General features: G+C 34.1%; 3 protein-coding genes across 10 annotated transcripts; 2 read left to right on the top strand and 1 right to left on the bottom strand.

Annotated features, from left to right (window-relative positions):
• Nucleotides 1-2,543: 2,543 nt before the first annotated feature.
• LOC146955809 (heat stress transcription factor A-3-like) lies at nt 2,544-5,258 on the top strand. 5 transcript variants are annotated; one of them, XM_085723936.1, is made up of 4 exons: nt 2,544-3,094; nt 3,456-3,687; nt 3,799-3,946; nt 4,124-5,258. In XM_085723936.1, exons 2-4 carry the CDS (start codon nt 3,505-3,507, stop codon nt 5,032-5,034), a joined length of 1,242 nt encoding a protein of 413 aa, XP_085580062.1. In that variant the 5' UTR covers nt 2,544-3,094; nt 3,456-3,504; the 3' UTR covers nt 5,035-5,258. The 5 variants fall into 5 exon arrangements, with proteins under 5 accessions (XP_085580062.1, XP_085580058.1, XP_085580041.1 ...); XM_085723932.1 differs by having other exon boundaries at nt 3,419-3,687; XM_085723915.1 differs by lacking the exon at nt 3,456-3,687 and having other exon boundaries at nt 4,127-5,258.
• Nucleotides 5,259-6,325: 1,067 nt separating this feature from the next.
• Nucleotides 6,326-10,157, bottom strand: LOC146955808 (Ribosomal RNA processing Brix domain protein). Its single transcript, XM_085723943.1, has 6 exons — nt 9,999-10,157; nt 9,720-9,923; nt 7,250-7,495; nt 6,922-7,164; nt 6,766-6,831; nt 6,326-6,666 (listed from the first exon to the last, which is right to left on the bottom strand). The coding sequence occupies exons 1-6, from the start codon at nt 10,140-10,142 to the stop codon at nt 6,544-6,546; spliced, it is 1,026 nt and encodes a 341-aa protein (XP_085580069.1). The 5' UTR covers nt 10,143-10,157; the 3' UTR covers nt 6,326-6,543.
• A 2,891-nt stretch (nt 10,158-13,048) lies between these two features.
• On the top strand, nt 13,049-19,902 carry LOC146955807 (polyadenylation and cleavage factor homolog 4-like). 4 transcript variants are annotated; one of them, XR_015017865.1, is made up of 8 exons: nt 13,049-13,762; nt 15,137-15,238; nt 15,432-15,689; nt 16,203-16,298; nt 16,406-16,837; nt 17,208-18,989; nt 19,266-19,338; nt 19,610-19,902. XR_015017865.1 is itself a non-coding variant. In XM_085723877.1 (7 exons), exons 1-7 carry the CDS (start codon nt 13,373-13,375, stop codon nt 19,275-19,277), a joined length of 3,072 nt encoding a protein of 1,023 aa, XP_085580003.1. In that variant the 5' UTR covers nt 13,049-13,372; the 3' UTR covers nt 19,278-19,902. The 4 variants fall into 4 exon arrangements, 1 of the variants encoding a protein (XP_085580003.1); XR_015017861.1 differs by having other exon boundaries at nt 19,487-19,902; XR_015017866.1 differs by lacking the exon at nt 19,610-19,902 and adding an exon at nt 19,483-19,546.
• Nucleotides 19,903-21,094: the final 1,192 nt, after the last annotated feature.

The raw sequence follows: 21,094 nt of genomic DNA, 5'->3' as shown, positions 1-21,094 counted from the left end.
GTAATATAATGAATACAAAAAAACTAATTTTATTTAATTCTACTTGAATTGGAAAAGGTAAAAATGAGACAATGGACGCACGAGGTGAAACGCTTTTCTATCATCACACTTCATTCTATTTCCTCTCATTTTAATTAAAAAAAATCTAGTAGACTGGTGGATAGAATTCACCTGTTTCAGTTGTTTGGATATTTTAGTAATATAATGAATACAAAAAAACTAATTTTATTTAATTCTACTTGAATTGGAAAAGGTAAAAATGAGACAATGGACGCACGAGGTGAAACGCTTTTCTATCATCACACTTCATTCTATTTCCTCTCATTTTAATAAAAAAAAATCTAGTAGACTGGTGGATAGAATTCACCTGAGGTGTTCGGGATTTGAACTCAATTTCTGCATATATTACGCAAGAGCTATGCTCACGAGCACACTTAAGCTTTCAATTTACATCCTAAAATAAAGAAATTTCAATTTACATGTTCATCATAAATTGCACTCCATGTAAACGGGGCGGGAGTATTCACCCGCTTCCTATTCCCGCCACAAAAATTGCAGTCCACTCTCATCTTGTCCCTTGCTTTGGGGAGTTTTTCTCCGGGTCTTAGTCTCTACAAATCCGCATAGGGATCCATCAACATAAAAAAAAAAAATTATATTATTTTCAATTAAATGGGACCAATATTAACACATTATTGGTTGTGACTACAAAAAACATTACATATAAAATAAACATATATGTATATTATGTGATAAGACAAACAAATATAACATAGTAAAATATATTTTCGTAAACTACTCAGAGACGGATCTTCAGAGAGTAAATGATATATCTTTGTCCTCGTTCCCAAACTATCTATGGGCAAGCTTTCTCTCCCATCCCCTTCTCCATGGGGAAATACTCTTTGCCTGTAGTACCTTAAGCAAAGCAACCTTCGTGAAGATCTTTGTATACATATACAAATCGACATTCTTAAATATGACAAATCAAAGTTGATCTCTTATATATTATTATTATTAGCATAGCTCACGTTAAAAAATGTCCAAAAGACACTTGTTAAGGAAGAAAAAAAAAATTGTATTGAACAAAATATTTTTTGAACTTCTAAAGTATTGACTACGCACATTTTATAAATTTGCTTAACATAATTACCATTAATATTCATATGATTTCTTAACAATGTCCTATTTTTCTTGTTATTGTTACACTTTAATAAATTTGTTAGGTGAACTTCAAGTTAGATTCAAAGTAGATAGTGAACAACATGAAAATTAACCTGGATATGAGGCTATTAATGTTAAATTGTAGGAGTCTTTTATTTCCCATTTTTTAAACTCCGGTAGAGTCTTCTAAAAGCGAAGCCCTCGTGTAATTGCTCATATGTTTGTAGGATTGGATACTTGTGATGAAGATAGCAACTATTGTGATTTTTTTTTTTCAAACACTTTATTGCCATTTTGATTTTTTTTTTAACAAGGTAAAATGAAATATAATAAATCACCACGAGTGATTCATCTCGCATAAGGTGTGCAAAAGTGAATCACTCGACAAAATACAATGTTAAAAATCTGGTGCCATTAAAGAGGCAACAAAAAAAATAAGGGTTATGCTAACCGGTGCCCTTAGGGCAATGGTTAAGGAAACCAAAAAAAGAAAGTTAAGTTAAAAATACAACTTTTTAAACTTTTGAGGAGTTGAATACACAAGTTTCAATGTGAGATTGATATATTTGCTTCCTTAACCATTGTCTTGAGGGCATTGGTTAACGTTTCCCAAAAAATAAACAAAAAGGAAGCTACTCCCTAACACCCATACAAAGTAAAGGGTACCGCCACCGGTCGTTATAACTGAAAGCGGAAGTGAGCCTATTAGCTTTTAACCCTAAAAAAGACAAAAATTTGACATTATCTAATAATTTGCACAAATCCGCACTTTTCCGCTTGAAAATCTTGTTGTTCATTTCTTTCCAAACAACCCAAACACATGCATTGCCATTTTGATTTTTAATTTTTAATGATATGTCATAACCTATCACGTTTTTTTTCAATTAATTTAAGTTAGCTTAAAAAATCTCGAGCACCATAAATCACAAAAGTAAAAGTACCTCACTACTTTCCTTCTTTTAGCACCATAATTATTTCTGTAATAAAAATCACCAGAATAATTATTTTCTATATATATAAAAAATTAAGTTTGCCCCACAAAAATCCTCACATAAAACAACCCATCCTGGTCCATATCAAAATTTAAAAAATAAATAAACAGATTTACAAATTACAAGTTTCCTATTGGATATCTCATTTTTGCTTAACCTCTAAGTATATTAATTAGTCAATTTGACCATTACCAGCACACATACGTCACTCTCACAAAAAATATCATCAATCCAAAAAGCCAACACTGAATAAAATCTAACCAAACAGAACACAGAAACCACAATAAACAGTAGCATCTGTAGCAACAAAATATCTAAGTCCAAAACACACGTGACAAAGACAGAACAAACCCAACGTAAGTGCAACGAAACAACACCATCAATGTCGGCGCTCATATTTCACAGTTTTTTGCAATCGTTCAACTTCAATCAATGGCCCCCATTTTCTTCCACCGCCATCAAACTACTACTACACCCCCCCTCACCTTCCACCGCCCTTTCCCTCCTTTTTATATTCACCACCACCACACTTCACTCTATTCTTCTTCTCATCACACCTCACCTTTCTATCCACACCCTCTCCAAAAAACCGTTTTTTCTGTTATTATTCAAGACATAACATGAATCCAAATGATGAAAAAAACTCTCCCAAATTTTCTTCTTCATCTTTGATGGAATATGAAGCATCAGCTATAGGTGGTGGTACTGGTAGTGATGTTCCTGTGCCTATGGAGTGTTTGCAGATGAGCCCAGTTCCACCATTTCTTTCAAAAACGTTTGATTTGGTTGATGACCCTTCATTGAATCCAATCATATCATGGAGTTCCAATGGTGTTAGCTTTGTTGTTTGGGATCCTTTGGAGTTTGCAAGAATTGTCTTACCTAGACACTTCAAACACAACAATTTCTCCAGTTTTGTTCGTCAGCTTAATACTTATGTGGGTATTTTTGCAATTTATATTGTTTTGCTACTTTTCACAATGCCTCTAATGGCCCCTATTAATCTATGTAATGTAACTAACTATTTTTATTTTTTCTTTTTTTTTTTGGTTTTGAAGTATTTGTAACTAACTATTTAATTCCCTCTCCCCCTTTTGTGTTTGTTGATTGAACAATTTGATGTATCAATTGGGAATGTAAATAATTTATTTGCTGATTGTATTGTATGTAAAACTTGCATATTTTGCTATATGCTCTTTGTAATTGTGTTTTTGTTACTACTAGTGGAACTATGTAATAAAATAAGCACACACACATTGCAGATATGTTTGTTTCCTCCTGATTGATTGCATTGTGTAGTTATAGCATTCAGAGACTCCTACTGCTGGAATTGGCAACATAGGAGACAATGTTGCTCTCCCTTTTCAAGGGATTTTCATCTTTCCAAGGTAGGATTCTGTGTTTCAATGATGTGTTTTGTGTGTTCTTTGACTTTAGATTATATTTTTGTGATGCATTTTATCATAAGCTTGTCTTTTTTGTTTTGGATTACAGATTGCATTCTCCAATACAGCTAACTGTATTGTATCATGTAACTATTTTGTTTTTGCTTTGATATATGTTACTTGTATTTTTTTCTTTCTTTCTTGAGTCTCCTATGTTTGGTTTATTCATTCTCAGATAATTTGGTGTTTGAGCACAGGGATTCCGCAAGATTGACACCGACAAATGGGAGTTTTTCAATGAAGGTTTTCAGAAAGGTAAGAAGCACTTGTTGAAAAGCATTCAAAGGCGCCGCACGTCTCAATCTCAGCAAGTTGGTAACTATGTTGGATCTTCTTCTGATGCAGGTATTAGAAAAATATAAATAGTATTAATATGAGAGAAGTGATTATAAGTGTTCACATCAAACCTTTTATATAGGCTAACAAACTAGTAACTAACTAACTAACTAACTATATTTCTATATATGCTTACAAACTAGTTACAAACTTCTACTAGTAACTAACTAACTGTATCTCTAATAGCAGGGAAATCTGGAGTCGAGGTTGAGATTGAAAGATTGAGGAAGGAGAGGACTGTGTTAATGCAAGAAGTGGTTGATTTACAGCAGCAACAACGAATGACGGCTAGTCACGCAGGTAATGTGAATCAAAGGCTTCAATCTGCTGAACAAAGACAGAAACAAATGGTATCTTTCTTGGCCAAGTTGTTTTCAAATCCGGACTTTTTAGCGCGACTTAAGCAGAAGAAGGAACAGAAAGATATAGAATCTCCAAGAGTTAGAAGAAAGTTTGTTAAGCAAAACCAAAATGAAGAAGAAAATGTCAAAGATGGAAAGATAGTGAGGTACCAACCAAATTGGGGGAATATAGACATGTCTTGTGAAACTCAAGAACTAAGTCCAGTTTCCATTGAAAACTCTCCTCACTATCTTTCACTTGATCTACCTAAAGAAATGACTAAAGGTGAAGAAGATTTTACTTCTCAAATTGAGAATATTTCATCAGATGAATATGCTGCAATGCATGGAATTTTCATGTCAAATTCAGAAACTAATATTATTGGCGAAGGATCATCTAGTTTTGGACTTGATGAACCCCTTTTCAAAGGAAAAAATGTTATTAGTCCAAATGAAGAAGTTATTCCTGAGAATTTTGAAGGGTTTCAATCTATTGGGACTGAAAGTATTATCAAGCAAGAAGATATATGGGACCCTAACTTCAATGTTGGTGCTGTTGCTACTTCAAACTGTGGGAATGAGATGTGGGATCCTATGAATTATGGAGTATCTGACTTTGGAGTTGTTACAAGTGGTGACATGTCAGATATGTGGGATATTGGTTTTGGAAGTTTGGGTATTGATAATTGGCCAGCTGATGAATCTCCTTTTGATGAAATAGATAGTCAAGGTGGTAAGCATGATAGACCTACCTAAGAAAATCTTGATTCATAAGTTTGGCAGAATCACGACCGGCTTCCATGATTTTGGCAGAAGTTACATTTCGGAGTTTCAATAAAATCACGGTGTTACTGTGATTTTGTCAACTCAAACATGCATCTATTCCTACAATTGTTGCCTTTGAGCAATTATAGTTCCTAGGGGTCATATTATTGAATAACTTTGATTTATAATCAATATTCATTCATCAGCTTTGATTATTTCTTTATTTCCACAATTTTTGTTACTCTCTTTAACAAGCTTTTCTTTGTAAATTCTAATTCTTTAATTGCATTCAATCAATTCATCGGGTGGATGATGATTTAAGTAATTTAGTATCAACGGAATGACGAACACACATTATTTAAATTGTATATATATTTTATTGTATAATATTTGATTTACTTTAATTCGATTGTGTCAGTTGTATATAATATTTGGTATATGAACTTGTTTAAATTTCAGTATTTATGTTTCATGTTTTCAAATTTAAATTTGGAATAGAACAATGTTGTTAAAAGATAAGTTTATATTTAAAAAAAAAAAAAAAAAAAGAAGTCAATCAAAAAATTGGTAGTTTTGTTAGTTACTATGAGTTCTTATATTATTATGCTATAGATGTACCCCATCTTGGACTTACCTCTCTGCACTACCCTACTTGTGGCAAGGCAAATGAAATGATCATTAATATAAGTAGTTAGGGGTCCTGTTTAAATCACACTTTTCTTCCCTATCTAGGACTTTGCTATTTATTATATTTATTCTATTATATAAACATTCCAAATATCATTATATCTTCTGATAGCTTGTGTATTTATGGTAAAATGTTGGGCAGCAATGTGTGAGAGGTAAAAACCATATTGAACTCTAAGAATAAAGAAAAGGTTATTCCCTTCATATCTTAGAAAGGTGAAACTGAAAAAGTATTGTTAAGCCAGCTTGTCCATTGACACAGAATATGATATGATGTATCTACAAAAACATTACTCAGTTTTCAATTCAGAAAGCTCTTCATTCTTATTAATGTTTGCTCATTCTTATACATGTTAGCTCATAATGTTTAACTGCAGAATTCTAATGGGATCATTGTATATATACTAGTATGACAAAACTAAAATAAAAACTGAACTCAGAAATTTGTAGTCACAAATGTTCTGATATACTTTATAAGGTGGTAAATGTTCTGATATATTTTGTTTGGTTTTCGTCCTTGAAACTATACCCATCTGAACATAAATTAATGAACGTATTAAAATAGGCTGTAAGAAGCTACTACTCACTAATCCACTCGAGGATAAAGGTCGTCTAAATCAGGTAAAACTTGAAGTAAACATTATGCTTACAATTAAATGGCAACAAAACTCATTCCCTGTAAGGGGGAAATCTAGAATATTCATGTCACTAAACAACATCCAATGTATTATAATTTGATCTACTACAATGGCTCGCTTCATGATCAAAAGACAGGCAGGGAAAGACAATAGGTTTAATTTATAATATAATATTTTAGGAAGATTCATCCTTCTGCTTTTTCGATGCATGCTCATCACTCCCATGTTTCTGCTGCTTGGCTTCTCGGCGCTCCCTCTTCACTCCTTTCGATTTATTAGGCAAAACCATTTCTCCAATCTAAACAATTAAAATCGATATCATAAGCAAATTCAATGTACTAAGTTGAATGAACTAACTAAAATAGTTAAAGTAAAGAACAAGAATAGTCCCTCTTACCTTCTGATCTGGAATATAAACATTTCCAATCTTTCCTTGTAGGGGATCCTTTTTGACATTCTTCTCCTATTAGAAACAGAACAAGTACACGATTTAGACATGCAACTTCATTTTACATTAACAGATAAACTTGAAAGATTTAGAGAATTGGTTTACCTTTTTCTTTGGCTTGTCCCTTGAAGTTTTCATGGCTTCCTTCATCACACTTTCATTAGGAGGACGATGCCGGCGAATAACCATATCCATGGAAGGACCAACTTCTACCAATTCCATTCTTGGGACAACTGTGCCAGATTTTTTCAACCGCAATGCACAGTGTGTGAAAAACACCTTAGTTGGAGACAGGGCAGTACATACATATGCACGGTCCACTCCGGCAAGATTTAAATTCTCCACAACCTGTGAATCATATGCATCACTTCTGTTAACACAGTCCAGCTGCCAACAAAAGAATGTGAAAGAGAAAGAAAAAACAAAGACGCACCTCTCCGCGAAAAAGATCAAGTAAAACTTCCTTCAGCTGTTTAAGTTCGTTCACAGACTCAAATCCTTCCCCAATGAAAGCCATAAAAGGCTTTGATCCTTCCTTTGGAGCTATTTTCTTATCATAATCAAATGACTCCATGCCTCTAAAATTTTCAATACCAACTTCTATCAGATCATAGACATGGAAATCATACATTCTCCCGAGAACAAGGTTATTAGGTCTCTTCTTTGAGTGAGATCCATACTGCAAAATATAGGCAACATTAAATCAAAACAAAATCGCTTTCCATGTAATATTTGGAGCTCTTACTATGTATGAATAAGGAACTCAATTATTTTTCAGAGGGGCTCAATTATTTTTTAGATTTAGAGGAGGACAAGCCTATATTGAGATTTGCTAACTATTATAACACGTATTTTCAATAATTGAGAAAAATAAAATAAAAGGCCTAGCATCACAAGTTTCGGGTAATACTAGCACAATCTGAATACAGATGAAGTTACCCCTGAACTGCAATCATAACTAAGGACTTGTTTGAAATGATTACAAAGAGTCTGTTTGGATTGACTAATTTGAGCTTACCTATTGACATATATTTTGTGGGACTGTTTAGGAGAATTTATGAAAACAGCTTATGACAATTTTCATTTCGTGCTTGTACTATTAGCTGCATATAAGCTGTTTATCCAAACAGACACTTAAACTTATCTACTGGCATAAGCACTTGTGACACTGCTTGGGAGAGCTTATGGAAACAGTTTATCACGTGTTCAGAAGCTGTTTTCAGCTTATTTCCTTAAGCTTTCCAAAACAGCTTATAGCTCATAAAATTGATTGACTTGATTTTATCTTATAGCTTACACAAGCACTTGAATCATAAACGTTTTATTAAGTTGTTCACCCAAATAGGGCCTAATTTGGTTTAATGGCAAACATCACCAAATAGCTTAAAAACAAAGTTCAAATTCCTAACTTATTTTAACAAAGGTTCTTAAAAATGGTGAAAGTAGGTAAAAACCTTTGTGGTTCACTTACACAACAAGTGAGAATACAATTTAAAATTAAATCAATGCTAACACCAATTGTAATGACTTAATAATAAAATCTTAAACACAAACAAAATTCAGTAAAAGAAAAAACAAACCAAATAAATGTCTGAATAATAGCAATAGAAAACAACAAGTTTCGGGCAGATTAAGTTACCCCTGATCTACTATCACAACCAAGAGCTTATTTGGATAGACTTATTTGAGCTTATCTACTGTCATTAGCACTGATAAGACTATTTGGGAGAGCTATAGAAAAAGCTTATGACATGTGCATTAGCTCTCCATAATAACTTGTGAAAACAGCTTATATGAAAAAGATCAACTTTATTGCTCTCTTCTTACAGAAACAACTTCTACATAAACTCTCATATGATAATGTGTTCTTTCTAAAATAGCTAATGGAAACAACTTATAGCTTATATGAAAATGGTTTATCATTATTATTTCGTTTGTTTTAGAAATAACTTGCACATAAACACTTGTATCATAATCGTTTAAGCTATGAGCGTTTAATTAAATTGTTTATCCAAACAGGGCCTATATCAGTTTCACGACAAACATCATCAAATATAAATAACTTAAGAACACAGTTCAAATTCCTAACTTTTTTAAAACAAGTCCATAAATTCCTAACTTTTTTAAAACAAGTCCATAAAAATGGTAAAAAGTAAAAAAAACCTATGTAATTCACTAAAAATGTTGCACAACAAGAGAGAATGCAATTTTAAATTTAATTAATACTAACGCCAATTTTCATACCCTTTTTTCAACTCATTTTCAAAGTTCTCCAATGTAGCTTATAAAAACAACTTATAGCATTTACATAAACAATTTAACTTTATTTTATCTTTAGCTATAAAAATAGTTTAGGCAAGCTAAGCGCTTATTATGATAAGTGCTTGTGCTATAAGCTGCACATAAGCTGTTTATTCAAACCGGCCCTTAAACTTATCTACTACCAATAAGCACTCGTCACCCTGCTAAGGAGAGCTTATGGAAACATCCATAAGCTGTTCTCAGCTTGTTTTCATAAGCTTGCCAAAATAGCTAATGAAAACAACTTATAGCTTATATAAAATGGTTTGACTTTATTTCATCTTATTTTATAGATTTTTTTTCACATAAACACTTGTTTGATAAACGTATTATTAAGTTGATAATCCAAACAGGGCCTAGTTTGGTTTCAAATTCCTAACTTTTTTAAAACATGTACTTCAAAATGATAAAAACAAGTACCTATGCAATTCACTTACACAACAAGAGGTAGAACAAATTAAAATTAAAATTAAATCAATACTAACACCAATTCTAATTCCTTAATCATAAAACCACAAAAACAAAGCAAAACAAAAACAAATTCCACCAAAACCTTAAAAACAAACTCAACAACGATTGAAGAACAAAATGAGAGAAATTACCAGAAAGAGACTGCAGTCAGTTTTTTGTGCGAAAAACTCCAAAGAGGTTTCACCACCAGCTTCAAAAGGTTTAATATTATCATTCTTACGACTATACTTAATCGCACTTTCCTTCTTCAAATGATAAATCTGAGTCAACACAGCATTCAAAACCGCACTTGTTTTGGTTCCATGAAGCAACAACGTTTTCTTCCCAGTTTCAACCTGTAACAAAAACAAAAAAACATGAATCATGGTGTTTGATTAAATGGAATGAAAAGATGAAGTAATGATAGTTACGAGTTTTGGAGCACGCTTCTTGAGGGCGAGTTTGCCCTTATGGGTTGTGGCGGTTCTGAATTCAGAGAAGGCAGTTGAACTACTGTGTGTGTGTGCGCCACCTTGATTGTGGCGGTTCTGAAACTGTGCGGTGTGAGGGGCCATAGCGAAGATGGCAGCAAAGAGAAGACCTTCGTTTTGGTGTTTTAGGGTTTTATTACATTTTTCAGAAACTTTTTTTTTTTTCTGTAGTGAAAATGATTATGGGCCACTTCAAAAGGAAGTGGGTTGGGCTTGGGATTTTAAATCCCATCTATTTTGAAAATTAAAATTGCTTTTTATGAACATTTAATTGCTCACAAACACCTTGTAAAGCCAAATCGCTTCCCATTTGAGGACTAATTCGCTTGGGAACGGAAGTTACAAACCGTATGCTCTGGATCTGGATTAAGTGTAATGTGATAATTTAAGAATTGTTGAATTAATACAATGGAAATGAAATTGTATGGTGGTGGAACTATTAGTCTTTATTGCCTAATTTCACTTATCACATTGCAGCCAAGATATAGGTGGGAGAAGTACGTACATTAATTTCAAGCTTGTGTCATGGAGCATTTCATTGCATACATCCATATGATATAGGCCCCAACTATACGTTGGAAAAGCCAAACACCACGGTATTCGTTTAAGGCAAAGGCCACAAGTGACCTCGAACAACTACATGATCTTTTTTGATCGCCTAAAGGTCGACAATGTGATCTTCAGCCCCTACGATATTATATGATTAACTTGGTGATAGTTGTGGTCATGATACTATGATTCAACTCCTCTATTAGACTATAATGTAGACCAGTATTCTAAACTATGTTGAGTTGTGCAAAGGCCATTCTAGTTTTTTTTTTGAGCAAAAGGCCATTCTAGTTCTCTTCACTTGATATTTGTCTACAACCAAACTATACGACTTAGTCCACCCAATTATATATTTGTTTGAATATAATAATTGTTTCTTACTCTTTTTTTATTTTTCTTTTGCTAATAATGGTTTCTTACTCAAACAGTCTTCAGGTTTTATTATTATGGGGCTTTTCGTAAAAGCTTTAGCTTCCCGACGCCAATTCAACAAAAAAAAAACTTTCCAAGGCCATTATACATTTTTGTACTTATAGTTTATATATAATATTGTTTTCTTTGTAATGCCCCTTCTATTTACTAGAGTCTATGTAAAACTCTTTTAACCTTTCACAACCACATAAGCTAACTTACTCAGGTTCTATAATTATAGTTAGAATTTTGAAGGTATTACAATACCAATAGTAATAACAAACAAGGGAAAAAAATATCGTTAGGTATATTTTTTTTTACTTAATTACGATTTCGGTTGTTCTATTTCTACCATTTAGCGATTTTGACCTCTTAATTTTAATTTCTTAAAGTTTTGGTGTGTCTATTGTATTTTTGAACTAAAAATTTGTGATGTGATATATTTTAAATAACGTGGTATATGATATGAGAATAAGAAATGATCAACATCGTTGATGAAATTGCATTTGATTTGAGATTATATTTCTTTTAATTTTTATTCATCATAATTTGTATTTGATTTGATTGCTTTGGAGAATCCACGAAGCACATTTGATAGATCGAAATAACCAATTTTAATTTTACTAGATTAGTTTACATTAGAGTGATGTATTTATTATATATTGCAAAAAACTAGATAACATGATTATAATACGTTGATAAAGAAATAATTAATGCATTTGAAAAAGAATTTATAAAAACAGATAATGAAAATTTGCAAAAGGGTCTTATATTTAAATATGGAGGTAACGTGTTCAATGTTTTAAAACTAACTAACTAATTAACTAACTAACTAACTAACTCTCTCTCTCTCTCTCTCTCTCTCTCTCTCTCTCTCTCTCTCTCTCTCTCTCTCTCTCTCTCTCACACACACACACACACACACACTCGTGATAATTTTTTTTAGTACATGGAGAAAAAAACGAAAAGAAAAAGAAACTAGGCTACAACCTTAAGAATTACACTCTAGAAGCATCTTTCAAGAAGTACATCTTTCAAGTCAGGGAGGGGGTTCTCTAAGTCGCACCAAGAAGAACCGTGATTGACAACATGTTTAGCTAAAAAATCCGCACACTCATTTGCCTTTCGAAGGGCGCAGGTCAGCTGAACATTCCAAGAGAGATTAAGGATATCCTTGATATCTCTAATGATAGTTGCATAAATATGCCAATCATTGAGAGAAGCTTGAATTAATTTTATACCATGCATGGAATCAGAGTAACAAATCACATTTTGTTGTTCTTTATGCCATGACAAATTCAAACCATGCATGATCGCAAGCGATTCTGCATGCAAGTCATTCGTAATATGCCAATAAATCTTGAGAATCCACAAAGCCAAGTATCGTCCGGATCACGAAGAACAACTCTAAAGCTTGAGGGGGTTGGGGGTTATCGAAATTACTCCCATCAACATTGAGAATCGTAGTCTACATACGAGAAGGAAGATGAGGTCCAACATCGTTGTGGGTGAGAAAGAAGACCGCTACCCAAGGACGTCGAGAGAGAACTAAGATAGCTCCCAACATTTACCATAGTCGATGATAGCTAACCGGCTCATTATCAAGACACAACATTCCATGCTTTCCAAAGACATCTGTTGTCTTCCGCAAAAATCAGCAAGAGACGAAAACCTTTTTTAAACCACGGATGAGACAAGCGGTAAACTTGTTAAAACAATACAAATTATCAGCAAACTCCATGTGAAAAAGAAAAAAGAAACACAAATTCTAAACAAACAGTTATATTAATTTTTTCACCTGGACCTATATTAATTTTTTTTCTTCTGAAATTTATGAAAAACATAATAATCCAACAACAGTTATTTTCAGACATCCCTAAATTACGGTGTTAATTTGTGTTATTAACCTTCACAAAATCTGCACCGTTCCATCGCAAATCTAACGGGTATCGATCATTCAGACATCATGATTGTAAGATATCGCCACTACGTGAATCCATATATAACTGTCTCAAGAACAATCTCCGCCTACTCCGCAATCACCTATCCAATTTCAATTTTCAACCCTCCTTCCTTCAATCAACTGATTCATCATTCAACGCTATTCAACCTCAATTCCCTCTTCCATTTTCTGATTTAGGGTTATCGATTTCTCATTTATTTCAATCTTGTAACTTTTTTCTGTACTTTCACTCTTCATAATTCATTATAACTGATTCATCATCATGTATTATTAATCACCAATCTTGTAATCTAGTTTTGTAACCTATCTCAAATATATGTAAACTAGGTTTATATTTAGCTTTAGGATTAGTGTTTTCAGTTTTTCATTTATATCTTAGTTTGTATTTGATATGATTTCTATGGAGAATTCACGAAGACCGTTTGATAGATCAAAAGAACCAATTTTGAAGAGACCCAGATTGATCAAAGATCCGGATCATGCTCCGAATTCAAGTGCTCGACCAATTCAACAAAGAAAACAAGTGAATTCTGGGGTAGCAACGTTGTCTTCTGCCTCACGGTTCAGACAGAATGATAGAGACTTGGAAAGCAGTGATTTTGGTGGTGGTTATGAGCCGCAGCCGATTCGCTTTGAGGACCTGGTGGCACAGTATAAGAGTGCACTTGCAGAGCTTACTTTCAATTCCAAACCGATGATTACCAACTTGACTATAATTGCAGGGGAGAATCAAGCTGGTCAGAAGGCTATTGCTGCTACTATTTGTGCTAACATTCTAGAGGTGAATTAGTTTTTACACTGTGTAGATGTTTCTTTTGTTCAATTGGTTGATTTATGTTTGGAGGGGTTGTGTTATTGAGCTAATTGCTTATTGAATTGAGTTTTTGTAACTGTAAAAAGATGGAATAAAAATGGAAAAAAGGACCCTTTATTATGGTCGTTATGCTTTTCCTGATTTGAGTGTTGTTGTTTCTTATGTATGTTATGTGGTATTTTATTTTCGTGTTGTTACTTATGTGTTAAGATTATGGGAAGAGTTGCAGTTGCCGTGTGAAGAGATGTAATGTATTCATAAGGATTATCATGATTATTCATCGGAATTCATTTCATTGGTCCCAACTTATTGCTTTATTTATCCGAGGTTTGTCTTTGAGCTGTGCTCTTCCCCGTACAATCAAAATTAATTAGTAAAAGAGTTGTCATTCTGAAATTAAGTAATTCATATGGGGCAATAGAAGCACGGCAATCATCATTAGAGAGTAGTACTCTATGGTTCTTTCTGCATTTTATTGACTTCATTTGCAGAGGGGAGTATGAATTTTTGGAAACATTTTATTTTGTTTTATACTGTATATATAGATACTAAGATAGAAATGGTTACTCCATGGTCCATGTTTCATTTCCATTCTTTGTCATCTTTTCATTTGTAACACACAATGTAATTGCATAATACTTTGGCAGATAGTTAGGTGTCATAGATTATAAGCCAATGCATAGTTTCAAACCTTAGGTTTGACTCGTGTATGGGGCAATACAGATTATCTGCATTTTTTTGGCGGGGGTTATTTTAGAAAGAAATTTGGTACAGAAAAGTTGTTCAAAGACATTGCTCCTTGTACCATTGCACTTTCGAGCTAGTGGATTCGCTTCAATTGCCAGAGTTAATTATGGAATGCTACCAAAGTTAAAGTCGATACATCCCTCTGCAATCATATTGTACCAAGGATCATATGGAATTAGTTTGTGGTTATCATGATTTGGAAGATTGGGCAGTATTCATGCAGAGGAATCAGGATTGTGATATTGTACATTGTTATGGCCTTTTACATATGTTGTACTTGTTCCGAGGAATTGATCCAAACTATCAATAAAATGTGGAATGTTAGGTTTGTTTGGATGTTTGTTTAATTTCATTTGTTGCCTCCTTACTGTAAGGCCTTGGTTGTTACCGGCAGGGCAGTAGCTAGAATAAGGAATTGAATAGCAATTTTGAACAGACATTACATTTTATAAATTATATATTGTTGGTTTCTGGTTCTTTCCATATGTAGTTTAACATATGCCAGGCTCTCTTATTTCTAGTTCTTTGATTCTTAATATTTTTGTTATAAAAAGAAAGGTCAATTTTCAATTAATTGTCTTAATGACTTTCCAGGTTCCTAGTGAACAAAAGCTGCCATCTCTTTATCTCTTAGACAGTATTGTTAAGAATATTGGGCGGGATTACATAAAATACTTTGCCGCCAAACTACCCGAGGTTAGATATCTATTCTTCTCTTGGCACGTTACTTACCTTCATGTCTTTTGATGTGTATTTGTACATGTCTTTACAATGGTAAACAATGAATCCTTCAGATCATTAATTATGAATGTTTTTCCTGAGACACAGTCTCTCATCTTACAGACCTATTTTTAACTAGTTACTTGCTAATTACTCCTTTACATTTTAGGTATTCTGCAAGGCATACAAACAGGTTGATCCTTCTGTCCGTCAAAGTATGAAACATCTTTTTGGAACTTGGAAAGGAGTCTTTCCTCCTCAGACCCTTCATGTTATTGACAAGGAACTGGGCTTCACTCCAGCAATCAATGGTTCGTCTTCAGCATCTACTGCACTCAGGAGTGATTCACAGTCACAGCATTCGCCGCACAGTATTCATGTGAATCCCAAGTATTTTGAAAGACATCGTCTTCAGCAGTCCAGCAGGGTAGGTGAAATGATTGCACCTTAAATTTATACTTCCAAGATTTTGAAATTTTGATTTCATCGGAAAAGATCAAAATATGACATGATTACAGGATTTATGTCAGTGATGAATTGGAAGTCCAATTCATTCTTTGCATGATGAAACTGGACTGGGATATGCGACATCATGTTTTAATCTCCCTGTTTCTTATTAGGACAACACAATATTCTTGCAATTGTTGTATTTTAAATTGGACCTTTCTAATTAACTAATTTCTATTCCTATGGTCTCCTGATTAATGATGAAAATGTCATGCCTTTTTGTTTGACAATCATTTTATCTAGTTAGATATCTAAGACAGCTCCAATTTATGCAAACTAGCCAAGCAACTCTAGCTTGGAGGCATAATCAGTATAACTCTTTCAATGAAATCATAGCATTACTATTATAGCAATAAATTTCTGTCATGTTACTTTAGTTATCCGTAGTCTTTTTGATGTCACGCGTTTTTGACATGTACTTTCTGTCATGAAGACTGAAGGAGTTGTTGGTGACATGACTGGAGCTATTGCAAACTCAAATGACGACCATGAGATGACTGATAAAGATTTGGGTGTTGCACGAGCATGGGTGGGTTGTAGTGTTTCTGTTAACATCCACTTATGTTGAGTGGTCTTTCTTTTCCCTTTATGCTATTCACTCTGCTGTCATATTTTAATGAATAATCTACATTGCAGAATAATCAGCGCACTCATAGAGATCCATTCGATGATTCAGTTCCAGAAAAGAGCATCAGTGCATCCTATGAAGACAATGAACATGGTTCCAATCTTTCAAGGAATTTGGGCATGGGCATTGGAAGAACTGATGGTAAAGTGGCCAAGTTAGGACACAGAAATTTGTACGGCAAAGCTGCTGCTGGTGTTTCAGGGACCATATCTGGGCAAAGAAATAGTGTTGGCCTCAAGCATAGTTTTTCAAATACTGAAGCATCTATGCATCAGCCAACACGAAACATAACTGGCATACAGAGAAATGTGATATCAAGTAGCTGGAAAAATTCTGAGGAAGAGGAGTACTCGTGGGATGAAATGAACGCGGGATTGACTGGTCATGGTGTCCGTAACAACTTGGGCAATGATGCTTGGACCGCTGATGATGAGAATTTGGTAAGATTGTTAGAATTTGGTAATTTGGGATATTAAAAACCAGAATTTTGATGATCTCTTCCATATAAGATTGAATTCCCTGAGATAAAATAATATGCCTAGTGTAGGTTACTAGGAGAACTTACACAACAAACCCAACTTTAAATCTCGATAAAAATGAAATAAAATTCTATACCTTCGATGGGATAACACATCTCCGGACCCCAATAACTGAACTACAAATTCCCAAATTACTGATAGTAAAACCCCTTATCTTTAATTACAAACACAAATCCCTCACCAGTTAATATAATGACCCAAATTTCATCTCATCATTCTACTGCATCTTCATTAGTATGTAGATTTGTTGATTTTTTTTGTTGTTGTGCAGGAAGCTGAAGATAACCACCACCAAATCAGAAATGTTTTTGGGGCAAATGTTGATAGAGAAATGCCCAATAGATCTCAAGCCACTGAAAAGAAAGAATTACATGCATTTCAGCATCATCCATCATTATCATGGCAATTGCAGGATCAGCAATCAATTGATGAGTTGGATAGGAAACCGGGTCACTTGGATGGATCTATGTTAATGTCTGGTTCTTTACCAGCCAATGCAAGTTCTTCTGCTGTCAGGATGGGGAATCGTGCTTTCCTTCCAAATGCAAGAATAGGATTGGCAGAAATTGAGGGACAACAATTTCATTCTGTGGGATCTGAATCCCCTTCTGGGCAGTCACCTTTGCAACATCGGTCTCCATCGCCACCAAGTATTGACCACTCCCATCTTATGAAAACTTTGGCTATGCAAGACCATCCTCACACTCGTAAAACATCTAATTTTTTGGGAGGTCCGCACAGCCAATATAATAAAGATTCTTCTCCCACCCTTTATCCTAATATTCATGTTGGAGACTTGCGAAGATCATCACAACTAAAAGAATTGCATGGTCCATTACCTTCAGCGGGTTTTCAGCCAAGGTATCAGCAACAACTAAGCTCTTCACACGCTGAAGGAACTGTTAAGACTGAGAAGCCACCTTTGTCCAAAGTTTCTCTAGCCAGAAAAACCTCAGAGCAGCCAGCCACAAGTCATACAAAAGATGCAAGTGTGAAGAATGGAGCATTTTCCAACATGCCTACTACTAGTAGTCTTCCATCTCTATTAGGGGCTCGGCCTTCTCAGTCAGGAGGTTTTTCCGCTGCCAAAATAATTTCATCAGTGTCCGCAAATGTCTCTCCATCTTCACCTGCTTTGCAGAAAAGACCTCAAAGAAAGGCTGGACAACCACTAAGGACATCTACTATATCACCAACTTCCTCGAATGTTAGCAGCGCCTCAGCCCAGTCATCGGGTGCCACCAATCATACCTCAAATCCACTTGCAAACCTTTTAAGCTCATTAGTTGCAAAGGGTTTGATATTGACAGTAACTGAGACACCAGCCGAGGTGCCGCCTGAGATGCTGAGTCGATTGGAAGATCACTGTGACAGCTTTAGTACCAGTAGCTCTATGCCTGTTGCTTCATTGTCTGGTTCTGCAGCTATTCCACTCCCTTCTACCAAAGACGAGTTAGATGATACTGCGAAAACACCTATGTCGTTATCTGAATCAACCAGCACAGATATTAGAAATGTCATTGGCTTTGAGTTTAAGCCTAATGTAATCAGAAAGTTGCATCCATCTGTAATTAGTGGATTATTTGATGATTTTCCTCATCATTGCAGCATTTGCGGCCTTAAAGTTAAATTACAAGAACAGTTTAACAGACACTTGGAGTGGCATGCCACAAGAGAAAGAGAACGCACTGGTTTAATTACGGCATCAAGATGGTATCTGAAGTCAAGTGACTGGGTTGCTGGCAAAGCTGAATGTCCATCTGAGAATGAGTTTACTGATTCTGTAGATTCACAAGACAGCGAACCAGACAAAAATCAAGAGGATGCAATGGTTCTAGCAGATGAAAACCAATGCTTGTGTGTGCTGTGTGGTGAGCTATTTGAAGATGTTTACTGTCATGAAAATAGTGAATGGATGTTCAAAGGGGCTGTTTACTTGACTAACGCTGATATCGATACTGATATGGGAATCAAAGATGTGATTTCTGGAAGGGGTCCCATCATTCATACAAGATGCTTATCAGATTACTCGTTATCGAGTGTCGTCAAGATGGTAAGGCTTTATTTCATGTAAGTGGACAGAATAGAGGCTGTCCAAAGTTCTAATTCATCTATTTGAGCATTAGAAATCAAACTTGCTGTGTTATTTCTAGGACAATGCAAACAATGGACCTAGGTCCTTTGTTTCTCAAGTGAAAATATGTATATCTTTATTTCCCTTTCATTACATGGCTTCATTTTCCCGTACCTCAGTATCCTCCTTATTTGCTGATATCAAATTGAATGGATTTTATTGCTGGTATTGACCTGGCCTTGTTATATTTTTCAGGAACAGGATTAAAACAAGTTTAGAACCCTGGAGCTCTGAGTTTAATAAGAATTAAGAAGCTGAGTGAACCGAGGTTTACTTCACTACTCTTACCGATTCTTTATAGCTCTTCATGCTAAATTTATTTCTCTAATGGTTTCTAGAGCTTTCAAACAAATTTTGTACTCTTCTATTTTGTTTTTTTTTTTCCTTTACCTTTTTTCATTATTTTTTGTACCCAGGAGGAAGCTTTAATTCCTCAGTGTTCAAAGTATATACATGCGATAGTTTTTACAGCTCAACTCTTTGCTCATTGATGTGGTCATTTTATGTACAATAAAGCGGATTTGTGGTTTTTTAAACAGCATACCTGGGTGTAACATAAAGCAAAGCACTTATCCCATAGTTGTCGCAATGTTGGGCGGCATTCTCTGTAACCTGTATCATTAGAATTTTAAATTGCTACTGTATTTCCGGTTCTCCTTTCTGCGTTTTGAGGGGTTTGAAATAGCAGCATTACAGGGAAATACTTTCCTAATTTCCGGAAATTCAGGTTTATTGTAATATATATGTTAATATTTTCCCTTTAATACAACTGGGATTTTCTCTTCGGTTGTCAGATAAATAAGAAAAAGTAAAGAAATACAATTTCTCATTTCGATCCGTTGTTCAGCAGTCAAAATCTTCTAGGCAAGTATGCTCTTCCTCTCCTCTTTTACTTAGGTTCAGGTTGGATTTGGTTCAAAGTTTACATACCAAGTGAATGGTATTTGCACAACCTTAGTACAAGAAATTTCTGCATGCATTTAGATTGTTTTTTAATTTTGTTACCATTTATTTTTACTGCTGTCACAATCCTTCTTGTTGCTTTGTACAAAGGAATTGTCATGTAGTAGTAATATGTTATCTATGGCATTGATTTAAATGTCTTGACGTACTGTACTCACATTACTGGTTACCTCAGCTTTGTGCTGTACATCCGTTGACCTTTGTGTTTTTCGAAAGAACGCATTTATGTATGACATTGTATGTACACTTCTGCATCATTTCACATCTTAACAGTTTGTCATTTTATTTTTTGAAAGAAGTTTGTCATTTTATTATGGGTAGTGATATTTTAACAACCATTTTGGTACAATTTTGAGACAACTTTATTGTTCTCTCTTTTCATTGAATAAAAACAATAGAGAGAGAAAAAGGAAGAGAGAGAATAAAAACAATGTGAGTATGAAAGAGAAAATTGTACAAAAGTTGTACCAAAATGATTGTACAAATATCATTTCTCTTTTACTATATACGTACACTTACGCAACAGTTCATATTTTGTCATTTTATAATAATAAAATGGTCACACTTGTATTCTAACTTTTGACCTATGAAGCACAAATAAGTAAGTAATTCAATAAAATCGAAATGATCAAATCTAATCACATATACTACGATTAAAAAATTATAAATGAGTGATATACGTACTCATGTGATCCAATAAAGTATAAAAAATAAGTGTTTCTATTGTGGATGCTCTAAGAAGCATTTTCTTGTAAAAGCGAGGATAATAAATAATTTTAACGTCTTATAGTTTTTTTTTTTTTGAGAGCAACGTCTTATAGTTGATAACGGTGGTTGTATTCCTTAAAAAAAAAAACAATGGTTGTATAGTTATTGAGGGTAGATTAATTTTCTTATGCATTTATCTTTTTCATAGCCAAACATTTTATTTTCACATCTTATATTCTCCTCACCTGTATTTATTATTTTCAATAAATAGTTATTATAAAAAGGAATCTTATTTTCTTTAGTTTTTGGACATACACTATTCTATCTTTTTATTCAATGTTTAATGTTCCATT

The sequence above is a fragment of the Medicago sativa genome, chromosome 1 (assembly GCF_051527215.1).
Source record: "Medicago sativa cultivar Bolivia chromosome 1, Bolivia_mono, whole genome shotgun sequence".
NCBI lineage: Eukaryota > Viridiplantae > Streptophyta > Magnoliopsida > Fabales > Fabaceae > Medicago > Medicago sativa.
The sequence above is the reverse complement of the archived record's forward strand: the minus strand, read 5'-3'. Positions and strand labels throughout refer to the sequence as shown.